A 21342-nucleotide genomic window follows, 5' to 3' on the forward strand; every position below is an offset into this window, starting at 1 on the left:
CTCCGTGTGAGATTGTTGGCAAGCATGGAATCCGCGCAGGCAGCCTGTGCTCCTGGGGAATTGTCTTGTTGCTTTTTGTCACAGAGCGGCTTGTCAGACAACTGCCTAGTGAACGAGGCTTCTAGTGATGGTTTGCTATCTGGATAGCCAGAAAAACAGGAGAGGGATGGAAGTCACTATCTTTAAGCTGGGTGGAATCAGCAACTCGAACTCATGAAATGTCTTGGCACATCTCAGATGAGCTCTGCTAGCATCCTCTGCCTTTAGAGTGATACTGGGTAAGATCAGGAAGCTTTAGTCTCGTGCTAGCTTTCACCTGCAAACACTTCCATGTACTTCTTCCTGCATCTGCTTTGTCCCTCTAAAACCAAGAGCTGGTCTCTGGGTCTTCTGCTTTGTAGTCAATGGTATTACTTTTTAGTTTAGTTCATCTGCATTTCTTTCTCTCGCTCCCTCTCTGTCTCGGAGAGCTGAATAAGCTGTTAAAGAGAAGATTAACCAGGGGCATATTCCTGCATTGAAGAATACAACGTAGGAGAGAAAGGCAGAAGTGTCTCCTCAGGAGACATCTACAAATGACATCTACAGGCTGTGTAGAAGATGGACCGCTCCGGGCCAGGGTGAGCACCCCGTGACTCACTTGCGCTCCAGTTGCTGATACAAGGCGTGGTGGTGGGGCTGAAACTGCGGAAATCCCTGACCTGAGATGAGGTTGGGGGGGGGCATTCCTGTCACACCGAGAACTCCACCAGAAGCTCATGTCACAGTGCCCTTTCTACAGCACACAGCTCTGCCTCCTGAGGCTGGAGAATGTCCTGTTGCCTGGCTTTGTCCCACCCCATCCAGGGACTTCCTCTTCCAGGTCAGAGAGCTTCTCAAGGTCTCAGATGAATCCTTTCCTGGGAGCTTTGGATACCTGCTAGGCAGTCTGTTTTCTTTTGAAGCGACTGACCGATCAGCACAGTTATGCTTATCAAGCCACAAATCTGGTATTTGAGGGCTTGTTGCACCCAGAAATAAAGCAGGCTGCATCCATGTCACACTGGGGATTGTTTTGCACAATGAAAGCTGAAGTGAGGCATACAGCATTAAAGGCAGCTGTGGGTTTGACTAGCTGAGCTACATCTCCAAGCCTTCCTACCTCAGCATCTTCTCCAGTGTGGTTAAGAGACGCAGGTACATAAAACGTTCCTGGTACGAACAGAGGACATCAGGAAGTGCAGTAGTGGTAAGACACTTTCATTTTTTTTTTTTTTTAATGGAATTGCATTCCCACCTCCAGCTTTTGAAGCCACTTTATCTGGCAGTAGCACAGCAGTATTCCTGAGGGTGCAGTTCCACCCGTGGAAACCAATTTGTAGCTTCCCATTTGCTGTGGCAGAGCAGCTCAAACTGGAACTAGCCCTTGCTGCAGAGATGCACCCCATAATGCTGGACGCTAGGGTTGTTAGCGAAGACAGTAAGATGAATGACTTCTGGCAGCTGTTTTCCACTGCAGTATCTGCACACTTGACCATCATTTCCCCATCGTTACCGATTTCTTGCTTGTACGTGACATTAATGCTTCAGTTTACCTCCTGGCTCCCTAAGCTTATTTTGCTTGGGTTTTACCAACAGATTGCGAAAACCAATTCACAATCATTCAGCAGGCTGCTGGATTCTTATCTGCATCCTGTCTTTACCAATGCTGATGGGTACCAACCTGCTGCTGCTTACAGGAATCGGACTTCTTCTCACGGATGCTCTATCAGTCCCCAGATACGCAACACTGTGGGGGAAGGAAAGATGGTTTAGTGTCATGCAGTGATCTTTCGTAAAAGCACAGCAGCATCGAGTTAACAGAGGCCTTGTCCTTTAATGGCTTTTTGAAATTGCAGGACTTGCCAGGAAGGCTTCTTCAGAAATTTCTGCATGCAAAACCCCATGTACGCAATCACTAGGCAAAATTGCTGAGAGAAATTGGCAAGTAGGTATTCGCCTTATGTCGTTCCCGTTCTCCCTCTACTTGTAAGGAGGTGTGAAATGCACAGGGGTTTAGGTGCAGTAACGAAAAAGAGGTCGTCGGTGCCCTGTCCCCCAAATGCAGGGCTAGTGTTGCCATATGAAATACCATGCATTTCGCAGGCTGTGGAGCTGCTGGTCCTTTCTTAGCAAGAGTCACCAAAGGAAAAGAAACAGAAAATTCCTGCTCGGTGTCTATTTTCTTCCATTTCTTTTCAGTTCTCCTTTGCCTTGTAGCCCAGAAACTTGTAGCTTTGGAGGAGAAACGTTTCCCTTGCGTTTTGCTCTTTTTCCAGAGGCAGGTCAGACAGGTTCAGGCAGGTGCCAGTGTTGCGGAGCATGCAGCTCCTTCCACAACTCCTCCTTGCTAGCTGCTGCTGAAGCTGCTTTGTTGAAGCCGCTGTCTCTCCTGCCAACCCAAACGGCTTCTTTGATTCCACTTCCCTGCATCTTCACACCCACCCGGAATAACTAGCAACTCTCGCGGTCAAGGGAGATCCTGCTGGGGTCCCTCGCAGACCTGCAGCACACCCTGTGTTGTTTCATGTCTCCTTGGAAGACTTGTAAAGGGAGAGAGCATCAGGCGGCAATGTTTGCTGATGTTGCGAAGCTATTTAGAGCAATGTGAACAGACTATGGTGGGGAGGGAGCCATGCTGCTACAGCCACAACCGTTCAAATAGCGGCCAAGGCGATGCTGTTAAGCAACGCTGTTTCAGGCCTCCATCCTCGGAGGCTTTCTAGACCCCACTGGAGGAACCCCCCCAGCATCATGGACTGACATCCTCGCTGGAGCTGCCTGGCGCCGCAGGACGCAGGCCTGGGGCCTCCTGGTGACCTTTCCAACTTGAATGAACCTCTGAGACTGTGACTTCCCTGCTCCTTTTTCCGCCCTGCTTCCCCCCCCCACGCCCCTTGCATCCACCCACATCTGGCCCATTCGTCCACCTTTGGTCCTTCTCAAGGAAGACCCTGTGCGTGATGTTCAGGGTGCCTGTGAGACACCCGTGAAGGGGCCTGCATGATTGAGGAGAGCTGCTGTTCGTTTCTTCCTGGTTTTCCTCCTCCTGTTCTTCTGCCCCCCCGATCTTACTTTTCCTCCTCCCCCTTCCCCTTTCTCCAGTTTATTCTTCTCCTGGTCTTCCTCATCATCTTTTTGCTCATCCTCCTCCTCGTCTTCCTTTCCCTCCTCCTCATCCCCCACTAAATCTAGTTTAAAGCTCTCTGTACAAATCTGGCCGGCCTGTAGCCTAAGTAGCAGTCACGTACAGGAAGCAACCTGGATTTTTTTTCCCCTCCCGCAGCCCAGAGGATGCCACGTTGTTGTCCTCAGACTCAAAGGCAGAGAGAAATCCACAGAAGAGTGGTGGCCAAAGAGTGAGCAGAGAGGCAGCTGCAGCCGAAAGCACCTGAGCCCGAGGATGGCAGGGAGCGTGCTGATGTGCAGGCAGGTAGGATGCTGAAGGGGTGTCAGAGACTGTTGGAAAGCCACAAATCCCCTGTTTTGTCTCAAAGAACTCATGGTTGGTTTTGGGGGGAGGGGGGGGAAGGGGGGGCGGTGCGGGCACTGCGGAGGTGAGGCGGTTGTAAAAGAAATCTACCAGACGCGAGTTACCCTAGGTTTGCTTTATTGCAGCGCTGGATGCACGGGGGAAACAGCTCCACCAAACGTGCATACAGGGATTACCAACACACAGGTTATCTAGACTCAAAATATACATATTCATTATTTTTCCAAGAACAGGCAGTCCTATGATAATCCTTTCTTAGAATCCATTTCTATCTTCTCCTCCCCGTCACGCATGCTCAGTGATTTGAGTTGGTGGTCCTCAGGGGTCTCTGGTGGTCGTCAGTGGTCTCGCACCCGTGTTCGCTGAATGACCCTCTTCTTGCAGGCATACGCAGTACGCTCGCTGGGGATACACCTCTCCATAACAACCTTCTTGATAAGATTGATATCCCCGGGCCTGTTGTCCGGTTGGGTAGGGACTGTACAAGGAACGTAGCAGCATTGTACGTTGCCATGGTCAGTTAGCTTCATTACCTATTATTACCTTGATTAGAAACCCCTTTCCCACGATTATAGGCTTTGAAACAGTTCTAGGCCTTAAGCAGCTTTCTAGTTCACGTAAGTTTTCCTCTAGCTAAGCTTCTATATTTTTTACAGCGGTGGATTGCTTCCCCCTACCTCCTCTGGTAACTTTCCAGCGGCTGCTTTGGGCGTGCGCCATACACCTTGGACGGAGGAGGAGCTCCCCCCAGCCCAATTCCAGAACTCTGTGGAGACAGACTGCGCAGACAGAACCCCTGAACCTTCTAGAACAATGGACTGCGCAGGTGCAAAGCTCATCTGCGTGTTACCGCCCCAAGGGTGGTCCCTGAGGGGCAGAACAGTAGAAAGGTGAGCATGCACGCCACACCGGGGTCGACCCACCACCTGTGGACCAAGACCTGCGGACTAAGGAGCCATCCCTGTGACGACATCGCAGCATCCAAGGGTAGTGATACCTATCCTAGCCTCTCCTCTCCTCTCCTTCTTTTCCTTCTGTCCTTCTTTTCTTCTTCTCCTTTCCTCTTAAGAAATTCATGCCTTATAAAACCGGTTGTTGCCTTTGCCAGACCAATTTGCCTAGTTGTCGGTTGTCCTAGTCGCTGCTTATGGCAAGTGTTTTACCCGTTATCCGCACAGTTGCCACTTGTTGACACCTAGCCCCTAGATTGTTAATAAAACTCCGTTATATTGTTCCTCTGAGTCATTCCTGTGGCTCATTGCATTGGCAGCTCCGCTGAGCGGGACTCATGCCTTTGGGGGATGAAAAGATTCACCTCCCTCGCAACCCACCGAGTGCGACGAGACAAGGGGGTTTAATTTCACCTAACCCCAAAACCTCATGGATCCAAGCACCCCTACGACACTTCATTCCAGATGCAGTTGGGAACATCACCTCGGGTTAAGGTTCTCTAACCCTTGCCATTAGAACACCCTTGAATTCGCTGCTTTTAGCACTAACAAACTAGGCTAAGGAGGGTGACCTTTTTCCAGAGGTTCAGTGACCTTTCCTCAGGTTTCAGTGCACGCTCGGGGAAACAAGCTAGGGCTGCTTTCTTTGCTCTTTCCAGAGGCTCATCAGACGTCGCCTGAGGGTTGTGAACATTCCCGCAGCTCGGGCCCCGCTGAGCCTGCTGCCCTGCTGCCCAGCCGCACAGAGGCTTTTCTCCGCTGAGATACCATTTGACCTGGTCTGGTGGGGAAGTTTTGGTCTCGTGCCCTTCCCACTGACAAGTGCAGATCATCTTGTGTACTGGATAACCCTTCTTTTATGATTCTGTGATTTTCTGAGGAAGGTTTCTTAGCTCTGCTGTAGGAGGCGGGTACAATTCCAATCAAGCAGACGCGTTTCAGATGTGCTGTTTCCTTCCTCAAGGGCTTTTCTGGCAGGGGTAGGAACAGAACATGCTTGTCCTGACCCAATCGATTGTGTTTTCCCTTTTCTGCCTTTTCCTCTCAGGAAGATCAGGTGATGAAGAGACACACACCTTTTCAACAGAGACGGTTAGCAGATGGGCTGTCAGTGTCCTTCTACTGCATTTGCCTTGTCACCACAGACTCAACCAAGAACCGTTTGTTCTTCTTCACGGTGAGACCTAGTGGTCTGACGACTTCTGCGTGACACAGTGGCTTAGGAATCCTTCCCAAGGAGGGCACAGGGGTTGCAGAGCACATGGCATCAGAGGACTGACGGGGACAACCAATGTCCATTTTTTGTAGCGGTATAGTTTTTCCCTTTCTTACTGCACAGAAGCCATGTGCCGGCACATTCTTTGGATCTAGTTTGCCCTACTGAATCATCCGCTGTAGTCATGACTTTGAAAGCTCAGCTGACCCCAACGCGCATCATTCCTCATGCTTTTGCTTTCCAGAGCTGCACTCAGAAGGGCCTGCTGACCACGGAAGAGAGGTGGCCGTGCCACGCCAGACAGATGTGCCTCCTGAAAGACCCCTGCTGTGCTCTCCACCGTGGCAGAGCCAGGAGGAGCCACGGCCAGCAAGCAGAAGGAGGAGAGGTATGAGGCAAAGCCAGGCTGACAAACCCTGTTGCAAGGCCTCTCATAAGCAAAACCAGTTTTTGATGCAAAACCAAAGCAGACACATGTAGGAACTGCTCCGCACAGAAAATACAGCACGGTGAGGTTAACTGCAAAATTAGCAAGGGTGCTTCTCTTTAGGCATTGGTTGTGCCTCTTTCCGCTCAAAACGACAATGTTTAGGAACACTGTGCCCTGCAGAAGTAGAATGCAGCAGGAGAGGAGTTGGGAAGGGGGGCTGTGAGCAGCAATAGAGTTCAGGTGAGCAGCAAGCCAAGCTTGCCAATGCTGCCTGTGGTAGTGGGATGGGGTGAGTGACAGCCTTGGTGCTCCAGCTGTTCCGTGGCACAAGGGGAGCTGCGCTTGCCTGCTCACCTAACAATGCCAACACTCTCCCTCATTCTTGCCAGAGCCCAGCTCTGACGTTGAAAACGTCCAGGCACTGCTCCAACACGGAATGTGCCAGGACGGAAAGCTCTTTCTGGCTCTCGCCTTGCCTTGGCACCCCTATTGCGACATGGAGCAATCCCGCGTTTCAACTGCATTCACTGCCGTTCAGATCTGAAGAAGTATTTTTACGGGATTTCACGGGACTTTCTCTGTTTGGTTTGTTTACAGACGTGGCTGGAGGCGATGGACATCCAGCTTCCCAGCTGGGTTCCGGGGTTGATGCGCAGGGAGATGGCATGGGTACGTCATGTACATCACCACTCCCTTCTCCTGAGACCCCACCTGGAGCACTGCATCCAGCTCCAGGGTCCCCAGCGCAAGAAAGACATGGACCTGTTAGAGCAGGTCCAGCGGAGGATCCCAGGGCTGGAACAGCTCTCCTGTGCAGAAACGCTGAGAGAGTTGCGGGTGTTCAGCCTGGAGAGGAGAAGGCTCCAGGGACACCTTACTGCGGCCTTTCGGTATGTAAAGGGGGCTCACGAGAAAGGCACGGCGAGACTTTTTACCAGGGTCTGTAGTGACAGGAGAAGGGGCGAGGGTTTTAAACGGAAAGAGGGCAGGTTTAAATTGGACATGAGGAATAAACGTTTTACGCTGAGGGTGGTGACACAGTGGCACGTGTTGCCCAGAGAAGCGGTGGATTGGGAGTGTTCAAAGTCAGGTTGGAGGGGGCTTTGAGCAACCTGATCTAGTGGAAGATGTCCCTGCCCGTGGCAGGAGGTTGGACAAGGTGATCTTTGAAGGTCCTTTCCAACCCAAACCATGCTATGCTTCTATCCTTTTGCTGCCTACTGGGGGAGGACACAACACCGTGGGAGATGCCTGGGAGGAGTCCCAGGGAGCTACCGGGCATTGACCTGCCTCCAACATACACAAAACTGCTCAGGTAGCTTCCTTGGAGGAGTCCGGGGCTGCTGAGGTTTTTTTCCCTCTTGCAGCAAACGCAAGACAATATCTTTATGTTCCTCTGCGGACATGGACTGCTGTCAGGACACGCTCTGCGGGACAGCCAGCAGCTCTGGGCTCGTGACAGTAGTGCAGCTGCGAAAGGTGCAGGTTGTGTTACGACTGCTGTGAGCAGGAATATGGACCCAGGCCTGTGGTGTCTGGTGATGGGTGCTGAATTGGGCTGTCCCTTTGGCAGTGGCAGGCTGGAAAGCTTCTGGACAGGGGACATATTTGAAGGAGCAGAATCCAAGGGCCAAAGTCCCTCAAAACCCTGCCAAGAGCTACAGAGCACAACCAGGGCAGGAGGGCAGGGACCGGTCACCTTGCCAAGTGCGCACAGATGTGGGAGCAGGGTTGGACCATCAGTGCGAGGGCAGCACAGAGTCATCCACTGCTGATTGATCTGGCACGCTGACATTTTACTGCTTCCTCATTCACTACACAACTTCCCTTGAGTTAAATCCCCTGCATAGCCTTTCTGGAGAGGGGAGAGTTAAATGGACCACACAGCTTCTGTGGTGAGGCCTTGCAATTTCCCTGGGACCCCAGGGCCAGTGCTTTGTCACGCCGAGCAGCAGAGAGGGCACAACCTCCGTGAGACCCCTCCTGGTGCCGGACGTGCTCGGGGGAGAGGCCGTCCTGCATCTCCTCGGCTCTCCCCGCATCTCCTGGGGCTCAGAGCCATACCCGTCCACCACGCCAGGCACCCTTCCCATGCCATTGTCACTGCTGTCCCCATCCCTGTGCTCGGCACTGGCCCCAGCCCCACGCTCGACCCTGGCCTCCGCACTCTATGAGAGCACTACCCCTCAGCTCGGCCCTGGCCCCCCATTCAGTGGGGTCCCCAGCCCCATGCTCAGCAGCACCCACGTCCCATGCTGGCATGGTTTAACCCCGGTAGGCAGCTAAGCCCCACACAGACGCTCACTCACTCTCCTCTGCAGTCTGACGGAGGAGGAGAGAATCAGAGGGGTACAAATGCAAAACCTCATAGGTTGAGATAAAGACAGTTCGCTAAGGAAAACAAAACAAAACAAAACAAAAAGAAAGCAAGTGATGCAAAAAACCACAGTTGCTCACCACCAGCTGACCGATGCCTAGCCAGTCCAGGAGCAACAACAGCTCGCAATTTCATTGCTGAGCACTTTGCCATAAGGTATGGGACTGGTCATTTGGGGTCAGCTGTCCCGGCTGTGTCCCCTCCCAGCAGCTTGTGCACTCCCAGCCTACTCGCTGGCGGGGCTGTGTGAGAAGCAGAAAAGGCCTTGACACTGTGCACACACTGTTCAGCCATAGCTAAAACATCAGTGTGTTGCCGATGCTCTTTTGCTCACAAATCCAAAACAGGGCACCGTACAAGCTGCTATGAAGAAAATTAACTCTGTCCCATCCAAAACCAGTATCCCATGCTCAGCGCTGTCCCTAACTGCACACTCAGTGAGGTCCCCATCTCTGTGCTTGGTGCCACCCCTGTCACGCGCTTGCAATGTCCACAAGCGCCAAACTTTGCAAGGTCCCCTGCCCTTTGCTCAGTACATCCTAGTCCCCACTCTGTACTGTCCACATCCCCGTGCAGTTGGCCCCGTTCCCGTTCCCGTGCTCGGCACTTTAGGCCTGCCTGCGATCACCAAGGTCCCTGCCAGCACGTGCAAGGCTGCCTTGCACAGAAGCCCAGAATGGTTGAGGTTGGAGGGTGTGGCGGTGTGCTCCCCCCACACCTGAAGCCACAGCCACCAGTGGGGGTCACGATGGCTGCATCCAGCTTTCGCTGGACTTTGGGGGACGGATGGCAACACGGCAGCCGGGGGCTGTCTGGAACAGTGACCCAGGGGTCTTGCTGGCACGCAAATACGACTAGCAGTCAATCATCTTACTCGATAAATAGTGGACAGCCCCTCGCCCACTGAGCTCTCCTGCACGGCCGTGGGCTGCACGCCAGGATCTCCCCTTGAGTATTAGGTTACTCCTTGAGGTGGAGAGATTCCTTGCCACAGCAGATCCTCAGTAAGCGATCAATTGCACGCTAAACTTTGAAATCTCAGCTAAGTGATATAAAGGATTGATTGCGCGTATATAATCCTTTAGGCATATACTGTTGATCAAGACTTGCACTAGGACTGGATCCAGCCGCACCTAGACTCAGAGCTCTAACTAAGAAGGAGTTTAGAAAGCAAGGAGGTCCTTTCTGAACCTCATGACTCAACAGGAGGGTCTCCCTGGCAGTTTTGTCTCGCCCTGTCCTCTCTGCAGTAAATAATCAAGCGTACTTTGCCATCGAATCTTGTTAAACCACTAACCATTGTCACGTTCGCTACCATACTTTGTTAAATCCCTGGTTTATATCACTAAACATATTGCTGCTGCTCTCTCGCCAGTGAAGCGCATGACTCCACCTGCAACAGAGGAGCCCATCTAGTCCAAGCACCTGCTGAAGCAGGGTCCCCTGGAGCAGGCTGCTCAGGCCCTTATCCCGCTGGCTTGGGCCTGTCTCCAAGGCTGGAAACTCCACAGCCTCTCTGGGCGACCGGTGCCAGCACTGCAGCCCCGTACGGGTGCAAAAGCAGCCACCCCCCTGACTCGGGTGCCGAGGTGGCCGTGTCACAGGGGGCGGCAGGTAGCCGAGGGCACCCCTGCCCATACTGGGGGCACACACAGACGAGTGCTGGTGATGTCACAGTGGCCACTGTGACCCGTCGCCAAGGCCTGGATAAAGGGCTGCTGGGCTCTGGCCTTGCGACCTGGCGAGGTGAGGAGAGGGCAGGGGAAGAAGGGGCTTGCCCAGGGCTGCCGAGGGAGGAGGGGAGCCGCACTCCTTGGGGCTCCGGGGCCTGCGATACAAGCTCACCGTGTCCCACTGCTCTCTAAGGGTTGGCAGAGGAGTGTGCAGAGGAGAAACCCCGGCACTGCTGCGGCAGAGCCTCTCCAAGCACTTGCTGTCCATGTGCACCGCGTTCGCGATGAAGCAGCAGGACCCCGACTCGAGGGAGCAAGGTGAGAGCGAAGTATCCCTCCCCACAGCTCCCCATGGCTGGCAGAGGGGCTGTCAGGGCAGTCTGCATCCGGCCAAGCTAGGCCAGCTAGGCGTGGACAGAGCCAGGCTTTGGGGGACGCTTCCCTCAGCCCTGCAGAGGTGCTCATTCCCAGCGGCATTTGCTCTCTCCCCTCCAGCATGCATGCTGTGTCGCCGGGCAGAGGCTGACCCGGATATCTGTGGGTGCAAAAGCGCAAAGAAGGGGCTCTGTGCCCACACCTATTGCCTGGTGAGTTGTCCTGGGGCTCCGTCCGGCTTTCGGCCAGGGATAGTCCCCTCCTTGCTGATCTCATGAGCTCCTGGCCTCCTCTGCTCTGCAGTTCCTTGCCAGCGGGCTTTTTCCACAAGAGAGCAGGAACGGGTTTCTCACTGAGGACACCAGACGCGCAATCCAGGAGGCAGCCCAGAAGGTGAGCATCTGGCAAGAGCCGGGAGGCTTGTAGCAGGAGAGGCTTGCGGGAGCTCCACCTGGAGCCCCGGAAAGAAATCCCAGCCCTTCCACCAGCTCTGGGACAAACGCCTGCTCCCAGCAGCTCCGCAGAGGCTCCGGCACAGGCCAAAGCTTCGTGGACCAGGCCGATCTGCGGGCTGTGAGCCAGCAATGCCCACAGCCTGCGCCCGGCCCGGAGGCGTGGGGCCAGCCACGCAGGCCCTGAGCCTGCCGCTGAGGGGGGCTGCTCTGCTCTTTCCAGCGCTGCTTCGTTTGCGGCGAGACGGGCGCCGCCATCACCTGCCAGCAGAAGGGATGCGACCGCAGCTTCCATCTCCCTTGCGCCTCAGAGGGTGAATGTGTCACCCAGTTCTTCGGGCTGTACAGGTAAGGGCTGCCGGCCCTCGTGCAGGAGCCTCCCCACCTACCAGCAAGCGAGGAACCCACAGGGACGCTTCCCATCAGCTTGCCACAGCCCGAGCCTGAGCCCGGACAGGAGCTGGGGCTCCTTCACACCTCCTCTGCCCTCCTCGCCGTCACCGGGGAAGGACTCGGCACTTCTCACCTCACCTTGCCCATCCCTTCCATCCTTCTCCCAGGTCCTTCTGCTGGGAGCACCGCCCAGAGCAGGCAGTGCAGGCCGCTCCAGAGCACAACACCACCTGCATCATCTGCCTGGGCCTCGTGGAGGACAAAAAGTCCTACCACACCATGGTGTGCCCAGCATGCCAACACGCCTGGTTCCACCGGACCTGCATCCAGAAGCAGGCTATCCATGCCGGCGTCTGCTTCCGCTGCTTGCGTTGCCAAAGCAAAGATCAGTTCGTGATGGAAATGCTCACCATGGGGATTCGAATCTCCAAGAGGTTCGTTTTTCTCTTCCCGACTCACAAGACGTCAGGCGCAAGCGTGGTGCCAGGCCAGGGCAGGCCTGGCCGCCTGCTGTCCCCTGACTCTTTGTCCTCTGCTGCGTGGAGGAGCTGGCAACAGGGTGTGGGCAGAAGGGCAGGAACGGCCTGGATCTGCCTGATGCTGGGGCAGCCGGGGCTCAAGACTTTCCCTTCCTTCTCCAGCAGACAACCGTCACGGGAGAGCGACCAGGCATTTGGACTGGTGTATCAGAGGCACATCCGCTGCAATGCCAGCAAGTGCCTTTGTCTGGGAGGCAGGGAGCAGGCAGAGGAAGAGGGGTGAGTTGCCAAAGCAGCGATCTAGGGCTCTGCATGGGATCTCTGTCTCCCCACGTGCTCAGGGAGGAAGGACTAAGAAGAAGGGTTCTGCCAGGCAATCCGGTGCTTGCGACACTTTGTCCTCACAACCAGCAACCCCTGTGCTTCCCCAGGTCCTGGCAGATGCTCCTGTGTAGCTCCTGCGCAGCCAAAGGCATCCACAGGCGCTGCTCCTACCTGAGGAACAGCGCAACCACCTGGCAGTGTGACTGCTGTGCTGGCCTGGGCCCTGGTAAGAGGCAAAGCACCCGGGTGTCCCCCGCGCTGGGGCCAGGGGCCAGGCTAGGCCTGGTAGCAGGGACTTAGGTTGGGCTTGGCTTCAGGAGGGCTGTGGGCGCCACGATGGCCTCTCCTGCCCCGGGGCTGGGTGGCCGTGCTGCTGACCTTCCTGCCCCCCCTCGCAGGCGCCAGTGACAAGTCAGAGCTTGCCAGCATCAGAACCGCCAGCCAGGCGGCATCGGGGCTGTCCCATGGCTCCCTGGTGCCTGAGAGCAGCAGGCCCAGCACCATCACCTACCCACCACCGGGGCCATCCCGCAGCTCCCCAGGGCCTGAAAGCAGCAGCCGCTCCAGCCACCTTGGGCCAGACCGCATCCGGCACCGCTCACGCTTACAACATCGGGCACAAAAGCCATACAGCCGGCCTGGCAAACCCCGTGGGACCAGCCACGTGCCAGCTCCAAGCGTCGAGCCGAGCAGCCCCAGCACTGCCTGGCAGATGGCGCTGGGGCTGTTCCTCGGTTTGCTGGCGCTCCAGAGGAGCAGCTCCACCTCTGCCAGCCAGGCAGCGTCGGGGCTGTCCCGTGGCGCTCTGGTGCTCGAGAGCAGCAGCCGCTCCAGCCACCCTGGGCCAGACCGCATCCGACACCGCTCGCGGTTACAACATCGGGCGCAAAAACCATACAGCCGGCCTGGAAGATGCTGCTGACCAGTCGTGCGCCAGCCCTGAGTGCTGGCCCCCATGCCCCAGCACAATAAAGTTGGCTGCTCATCTTAGCTGCACTGGGAGATCCCACACTCGTTTGTCCATCATCCTCCTCTGCCCTTCTCAAGGGCCAGTCTTAGGGGATGGGACTGGGGGTCTCCCTGCTCTTCTCCCCCAGGGTTGGCAGCATCTTCCCCAGACCGGAATTCCTCCCTATGAGCTGGCCTTGGCCAGCTGCCCAGCACCTTGCCCATGTGCTTCAGGCCTTGCTGGCCCCGGGAGGCTGCAGTTCAGTGTCACTCCGGAGCAGCGCTTTCCCCCAGTGGCATGCTCACACGCACCCCCCCCTCAGCCCCATTGCACCCCTCCTCTCTACCCCTTCCCCACTCCCCTGCGACAGCTCTCCCCCACCTCCAGGCGCAGCGCCGCCGTCCCACAGGGCACTCCTTGGTTCTTTCTGGACTTGGGGGACTGTCGGCAGGCTTAAGGTGTGCCCCTGGGCTTGGGGGTTTTTCGGGGGGGGGTGTAGCTTCTGAGCCTGGAGGTTGGTGCCAATTTGCGGGGAAACTTCAGGGTTTGGGGACGTTGCTGTGTCGGGTGCATGCTGCCAGGTTTGGGGGGTGCTGCCAGGTGTGGGGTGCCTCTGGATTTAATGTTTGTTCCTGGATTTGGGCAATGCTACCAAGTCTAAGGGTTATCTCTGGTTTGGGGGGGTTGAAAGCAGCACCGGCTCCAGTGGAAACAAGCCCTGCTGTCCCTGCAGCAGTGCCAGCAGTGCATTTCGTAAGGTGCTGGGCACCGGTGTGGTCATGCTCCACGCTCTGGCTCGTGGTTTCAGCAGCTCGGGTAGCCGGCTGGCCACCCTGGAGAAGAGCTGGGGTGCCACCCTCAGATGTTTTTCACTTGCTGTGTTTGAGGTGAAATTACGTCTCTCACGTCTGGAGTACTTCAGGAGAGTACACACCACGCTGCCTGCCCCGCCCTGGTAGTAAATGATGTGTTTCTCTTTGGAGTTTAATTGCCTTATTCCTTCTTTTGGTCCTCTGGTGCAGATCACTCAGCGCCAACGGTGCAGGCTGATTGTCGCATTGCGCCTGCTGTTTTGCTTGGCAGTGCTGCAGGAGGGAAGCTGGGCAGTGCTGCTCCACTGCCTGCTGCTGGGGTAGCTGTGGAGGAAAGAGGCTTTAGGAAATCCCTTCCCGAGTGCAGCTGAAGCTCAGGAGGTTTTCTGCCAGTGGAGCTGCTGTGGCACTCACAGCACTTGGCGAGGTCTCGGACTTTTCTTGGGCTCGCTTTAGTTTCTGCTCCGTGTGAGATTGTTGGCAAGCATGGAATCCGCGCAGGCAGCCTGTGCTCCTGGGGAATTGTCTTGTTGCTTTTTGTCACAGAGCGGCTTGTCAGACAACTGTCTAGTGAACGAGGCTTCTAGTGATGGTTTGCTATCTGGATAGCCAGAAAAACAGGAGAGGGATGGAAGTCACTATCTTTAAGCTGGGTGGAATCAGCAACTCGAACTCATGAAATGTCTTGGCACATCTCAGATGAGCTCTGCTAGCATCCTCTGCCTTTAGAGTGATACTGGGTAAGATCAGGAAGCTTTAGTCTCGTGCTAGCTTTTCACCTGCAAACACTTCCATGTACTTCTTCCTGCATCTGCTTTTGTCCCTCTAAAACCAAGAGCTGGTCTCTGGGTCTTCTGCTTTGTAGTCAATGGTATTACTTTTTAGTTTAGTTCATCTGCATTTCTTTCTCTCGCTCCCTCTCTGTCTCGGAGAGCTGAATAAGCTGTTAAAGAGAAGATTAACCAGGGGCATATTCCTGCATTGAAGAATACAACGTAGGAGAGAAAGGCAGAAGTGTCTCCTCAGGAGACATCTACAAATGACATCTACAGGCTGTGTAGAAGATGGACCGCTCCGGGCCAGGGTGAGCACCCCGTGACTCACTTGCGCTCCAGTTGCTGATACAAGGCGTGGTGGTGGGGCTGAAACTGCGGAAATCCCTGACCTGAGATGAGGTTGGGGGGGGCATTCCTGTCATACCGAGAACTCCACCAGAAGCTCATGTCACAGTGCCCTTTCTACAGCACACAGCTCTGCCTCCTGAGGCTGGAGAATGTCCTGTTGCCTGGCTTTGTCCCACCCCATCCAGGGACTTCCTCTTCCAGGTCAGAGAGCTTCTCAAGGTCTCAGATGAATCCTTTCCTGGGAGCTTTGGATACCTGCTAGGCAGTCTGTTTTCTTTTGAAGCGACCGACCGACCGATCAGCACAGTTATGCTTATCAAGCCACAAATCTGGTATTTGAGGGCTTGTTGCACCCAGAAATAAAGCAGGCTGCATCCATGTCACACTGGGGATTGTTTTGCACAATGAAAGCTGAAGTGAGGCATACAGCATTAAAGGCAGCTGTGGGTTTGACTAGCTGAGCTACATCTCCAAGCCTTCCTACCTCAGCATCTTCTCCAGTGTGGTTAAGAGACGCAGGTACATAAAACGTTCCTGGTACGAACAGAGGACATCAGGAAGTGCAGTAGTGGTAAGACACTTTCATTTATTTTTTTTTTTTTTAATGGAATTGCATTCCCACCTCCAGCTTTTGAAGCCACTTTATCTGGCAGTAGCACAGCAGTATTCCTGAGGGTGCAGTTCCACCCGTGGAAACCAATTTGTAGCTTCCCATTTGCTGTGGCAGAGCAGCTCAAACTGGAACTAGCCCTTGCTGCAGAGATGCACCCCATAATGCTGGACGCTAGGGTTGTTAGCGAAGACAGTAAGATGAATGACTTCTGGCAGCTGTTTTCCACTGCAGTATCTGCACACTTGACCATCATTTCCCCATCGTTACCGATTTCTTGCTTGTACGTGACATTAATGCTTCAGTTTACCTCCTGGCTCCCTAAGCTTATTTTGCTTGGGTTTTACCAACAGATTGCCAAAACCAATTCACAATCATTCAGCAGGCTGCTGGATTCTTATCTGCATCCTGTCTTTACCAATGCTGATGGGTACCAACCTGCTGCTGCTTACAGGAATCGGACTTCTTCTCCTGGATGCTCTATCAGTCCCCAGATACGCAACACTGTGGGGGAAGGAAAGATGGTTTAGTGTCATGCAGTGATCTTTCGTAAAAGCACAGCAGCATCGAGTTAACAGAGGCCTTGTCCTTTAATGGCTTTTTGAAATTGCAGGACTTGCCGGGAAGGCTTCTTCAGAAATTTCTGCATGCAAAACCCCATGTACGCAATCACTAGGCAAAATTTCTGAGAGAAATTGGCAAGTAGGTATTCGCCTTATGTCGTTCCCGTTCTCCCTCTACTTGTAAGGAGGTGTGAAATGCACAGGGGTTTAGGTGCAGTAACGAAAAAGAGGTCGTGGGTGCCCTGTCCCCCAAATGCAGGGCTAGTGTTGCCATATGAAATACCATGCATTTCGCAGGCTGTGGAGCTGCTGGTCCTTTTCTTAGCAAGAGTCACCAAAGGAAAAGAAACACAAAATTCCTGCTCGGTGTCTATTTTCTTCCATTTCTTTTCAGTTCTCCTTTGCCTTGTAGCCCAGAAACTTGTAGCTTTGGAGGAGAAACATTTCCCTTGCGTTTTGCTCTTTTTCCAGAGGCAGGTCAGACAGGTTCAGGCAGGTGCCAGTGTCGCGGAGCATGCAGCTCCTTCCACAACTCCTCCTTGCTAGCTGCTGCTGAAGCTGCTTTGTTGAAGCCGCTGTCTCTCCTGCCAACCCAAACGGCTTCTTTGATTCCACTTCCCTGCATCTTCACACCCACCCGGAATAACTAGCAACTCTCGCGGTCAAGGGAGATCCTGCTGGGGTCCCTCGCAGACCTGCAGCACACCCTGTGTTGTTTCATGTCTCCTTGGAAGACTTGTAAAGGGAGAGAGCATCAGGCGGCAATGTTTGCTGATGTTGCGAAGCTATTTAGAGCAATGTGAACAGACGATGGTGGGGAGGGAGCCATGCTGCTACAGCCACAACCGTTCAAATAGCGGCCAAGGCGATGCTGTTAAGCAACGCTGTTTCAGGCCTCCATCCTCGGAGGCTTTCTAGACCCCACTGGAGGAACCCCCCAGCATCATGGACTGACATCCTCGCTGGAGCTGCCTGGCGCCGCAGGACGCAGGCCTGGGGCCTCCTGGTGACCTTTCCAACTTGAATGAACCTCTGAGACTGTGACTTCCCTGCTCCTTTTTTCCGCCCTGCTTCCCCCCCCACGCCCCTTGCATCCACCCACATCTGGCCCATTCGTCCACCTTTGGTCCTTCTCAAGGAAGACCCTGTGCGTGATGTTCAGGGTGCCTGTGAGACACCCGTGAAGGGGCGTGCATGATTGAGGAGAGCTGCTGTTCGTTTTCTTCCTGGTTTTCCTCCTCCTGTTCTTCTTCCCCCCGATCTTACTTTTCCTCCTCCCCCTTCCCCTTTCTCCAGTTTATTCTTCTCCTGGTCTTCCTCATCATCTTTTTGCTCCTCCTCCTCCTCTTCTTCCTTTCCCTCCTCCTCATCCCCCACTAAATCTAGTTTAAAGCTCTCTGTACAAATCTGGCCGGCCTGTAGCCTAAGTAGCAGTCACGTACAGGAAGCAACCTGGATTTTTTTTCCCCTCCCGCAGCCCAGAGGATGCCACGTTGTTGTCCTCAGACTCAAAGGCAGAGAGAAATCCACAGAAGAGTGGTGGCCAAAGAGTGAGCACAGAGGCAGCTGCAGCCGAAAGCACCTGAGCCCGAGGATGGCAGGGAGCGTGCTGATGTGCAGACAGGTAGGATGCTGAAGGGGTGTCAGAGACTGTTGGAAAGCCACAAATCCCCTGTTTTGTCTCAAAGAACTCATGGTTGTTTTTGGGGGGGGGGGGGGGGGGAAGGGGGGGCGGTGCGGGCACTGCGGAGGTGAGGCGGTTGTAAAAGAAATCTACCAGACGCGAGTTACCCTAGGTTTGCTTTATTGCAGCGCTGGATGCACGGGGGAAACAGCTCCACCAAACGTGCATACAGGGATTACCAACACACAGGTTATCTAGACTCAAAATATACATATTCATTATTTTTCCAAGAACAGGCAGTCCTATGATAATCATTTCTTAGAATCCATTTCTATCTTCTCCTCCCCGTCACGCATGCTCAGTGATTTGAGTTGGTGGTCCTCAGGGGTCTCTGGTGGTCGTCAGTGGTCTCGCACCCGTGTTCGCTGAATGACCCTCTTCTTGCAGGCATACGCAGTACGCTCGCTGGGGATACACCTCTCCATAACAACCTTCTTGATAAGATTGATATCCCCGGGCCTGTTGTCCGGTTGGGTAGGGACTGTACAAGGAACGTAGCAGCATTGTACGTTGCCATGGTCAGTTAGCTTCATTACCTATTATTACCTTGATTAGAAACCCTGTGGGGGAAGGAAAGATGGTTTAGTGTCATGCAGTGATCTTTCGTAAAAGCACAGCAGCATCGAGTTAACAGAGGCCTTGTCCTTTAATGGCTTTTTGAAATTGCAGGACTTGCCGGGAAGGCTTCTTCAGAAATTTCTGCATGCAAAACCCCATGTACGCAATCACTAGGCAAAATTGCTGAGAGAAATTGGCAAGTAGGTATTCGCCTTATGTCGTTCCCGTTCTCCCTCTACTTGTAAGGAGGTGTGAAATGCACAGGGGTTTAGGTGCAGTAACGAAAAAGAGGTCGTCGGTGCCCTGTCCCCCAAATGCAGGGCTAGTGTTGCCATATGAAATACCATGCATTTCGCAGGCTGTGGAGCTGCTGGTCCTTTTCTTAGCAAGAGTCACCAAAGGAAAAGAAACAGAAAATTCCTGCTCGGTGTCTATTTTCTTCCATTTCTTTTCAGTTCTCCTTTGCCTTGTAGCCCAGCAACTTGTAGCTTTGGAGGAGAAACATTTCCCTTGCGTTTTGCTCTTTTTCCAGAGGCAGGTCAGACAGGTTCAGGCAGGTGCCAGTGTCGCGGAGCATGCAGCTCCTTCCACAACTCCTCCTTGCTAGCTGCTGCTGAAGCTGCTTTGTTGAAGCCGCTATCTCTCCTGCCAACCCAAACGGCTTCTTTGATTCCACTTCCCTGCATCTTCACACCCACCCGGAATAACTAGCAACTCTCGCGGTCAAGGGAGATCCTGCTGGGGTCCCTCGCAGACCTGCAGCACACCCTGTGTTGTTTCATGTCTCCTTGGAAGACTTGTAAAGGGAGAGAGCATCAGGCGGCAATGTTTGCTGATGTTGCGAAGCTATTTAGAGCAATGTGAACAGACGATGGTGGGGAGGGAGCCATGCTGCTACAGCCACAACCGTTCAAATAGCGGCCAAGGCGATGCTGTTAAGCAACGCTGTTTCAGGCCTCCATCCTCGGAGGCTTTCTAGACCCCACTGGAGGAACCCCCCAGCATCATGGACTGACATCCTCGCTGGAGCTGCCTGGCGCCGGAGGACGCAGGCCTGGGGCCTCCTGGTGACCTTTCCAACTTGAATGAACCTCTGAGACTGTGATTTCCCTGCTCCTTTTTTCCGCCCTGCTTCCCCCCCCACGCCCCTTGCATCCACCCACATCTGGCCCATTCGTCCACCTTTGGTCCTTCTCAAGGAAGACCCTGTGCGTGATGTTCAGGGTGCCTGTGAGACACCCGTGAAGGGGCGTGCATGATTGAGGAGAGCTGCTGTTCGTTTTCTTCCTGGTTTTCCTCCTCCTGTTCTTCTTCCCCCCGATCTTACTTTTCCTCCTCCCCCTTCCCCTTTCTCCAGTTTATTCTTCTCCTGGTCTTCCTCATCATCTTTTTGCTCCTCCTCCTCCTCTTCTTCCTTTCCCTCCTCCTCATCCCCCACTAAATCTAGTTTAAAGCTCTCTGTACAAATCTGGCCGGCCTGTAGCCTAAGTAGCAGTCACGTACAGGAAGCAACCTGGATTTTTTTTTCCCCTCCCGCAGCCCAGAGGATGCCACGTTGTTGTCCTCAGACTCAAAGGCAGAGAGAAATCCACAGAAGAGTGGTGGCCAAAGAGTGAGCACAGAGGCAGCTGCAGCCGAAAGCACCTGAGCCCGAGGATGGCAGGGAGCGTGCTGATGTGCAGACAGGTAGGATGCTGAAGGGGTGTCAGAGACTGTTGGAAAGCCACAAATCCCCTGTTTTGTCTCAAAGAACTCATGGTTGTTTTTGGGGGGGGGGGGAGGGGAAGGGGGGGCGGTGCGGGCACTGCGGAGGTGAGGCGGTTGTAAAAGAAATCTACCAGACGCGAGTTACCCTAGGTTTGCTTTATTGCAGCGCTGGATGCACGGGGGAAACAGCTCCACCAAACGTGCATACAGGGATTACCAACACACAGGTTATCTAGACTCAAAATATACATATTCATTATTTTTCCAAGAACAGGCAGTCCTATGATAATCCTTTCTTAGAATCCATTTCTATCTTCTCCTCCCCGTCACGCATGCTCAGTGATTTGAGTTGGTGGTCCTCAGGGGTCTCTGGTGGTCGTCAGTGGTCTCGCACCCGTGTTCGCTGAATGACCCTCTTCTTGCAGGCATACGCAGTACGCTCGCTGGGGATACACCTCTCCATAACAACCTTCTTGATAAGATTGATATCCCCGGGCCTGTTGTCCGGTTGGGTAGGGACTGTACAAGGAACGTAGCAGCATTGTACGTTGCCATGGTCAGTTAGCTTCATTACCTATTATTACCTTGATTAGAAACCCTGTGGGGGAAGGAAAGATGGTTTAGTGTCATGCAGTGATCTTTCGTAAAAGCACAGCAGCATCGAGTTAACAGAGGCCTTGTCCTTTAATGGCTTTTTGAAATTGCAGGACTTGCCGGGAAGGCTTCTTCAGAAATTTCTGCATGCAAAACCCCATGTACGCAATCACTAGGCAAAATTTCTGAGAGAAATTGGCAAGTAGGTATTCGCCTTATGTCGTTCCCGTTCTCCCTCTACTTGTAAGGAGGTGTGAAATGCACAGGGGTTTAGGTGCAGTAACGAAAAAGAGGTCGTCGGTGCCCTGTCCCCCAAATGCAGGGCTAGTGTTGCCATATGAAATACCATGCATTTCGCAGGCTGTGGAGCTGCTGGTCCTTTTCTTAGCAAGAGTCACCAAAGGAAAAGAAACACAAAATTCCTGCTCGGTGTCTATTTTCTTCCATTTCTTTTCAGTTCTCCTTTGCCTTGTAGCCCAGCAACTTGTAGCTTTGGAGGAGAAACATTTCCCTTGCGTTTTGCTCTTTTTCCAGAGGCAGGTCAGACAGGTTCAGGCAGGT

The 21342-nt window shown here is 53.9% G+C and overlaps 1 protein-coding gene and 1 long non-coding RNA gene across 3 annotated transcripts; both read left to right on the plus strand.

Annotated features, from left to right (window-relative positions):
* The first annotated feature begins 8742 nt into the window (after window positions 1-8742).
* On the plus strand, window positions 8743-11030 carry LOC129200021 (uncharacterized). 2 transcript variants are annotated; one of them, XR_008574800.1, is made up of 4 exons: window positions 8743-10230; window positions 10351-10475; window positions 10653-10744; window positions 10836-11030. It is a non-coding gene; the product is annotated as an uncharacterized LOC129200021 (long non-coding RNA). The 2 variants fall into 2 exon arrangements; XR_008574801.1 differs by having other exon boundaries at window positions 8743-10475.
* Window positions 11031-11116: 86 nt separating this feature from the next.
* LOC129200019 (PHD finger protein 7-like) lies at window positions 11117-13102 on the plus strand. Its single transcript, XM_054811276.1, has 6 exons — window positions 11117-11146; window positions 11208-11332; window positions 11545-11811; window positions 12022-12135; window positions 12288-12406; window positions 12579-13102. Exons 1-6 carry the CDS (start codon window positions 11117-11119, stop codon window positions 13100-13102), a joined length of 1179 nt encoding a protein of 392 aa, XP_054667251.1.
* Window positions 13103-21342: the final 8240 nt, after the last annotated feature.

This window comes from Grus americana, assembly GCF_028858705.1.
Source record: "Grus americana isolate bGruAme1 chromosome 26 unlocalized genomic scaffold, bGruAme1.mat SUPER_26_unloc_3, whole genome shotgun sequence".
Lineage (NCBI taxonomy): Eukaryota > Metazoa > Chordata > Aves > Gruiformes > Gruidae > Grus > Grus americana.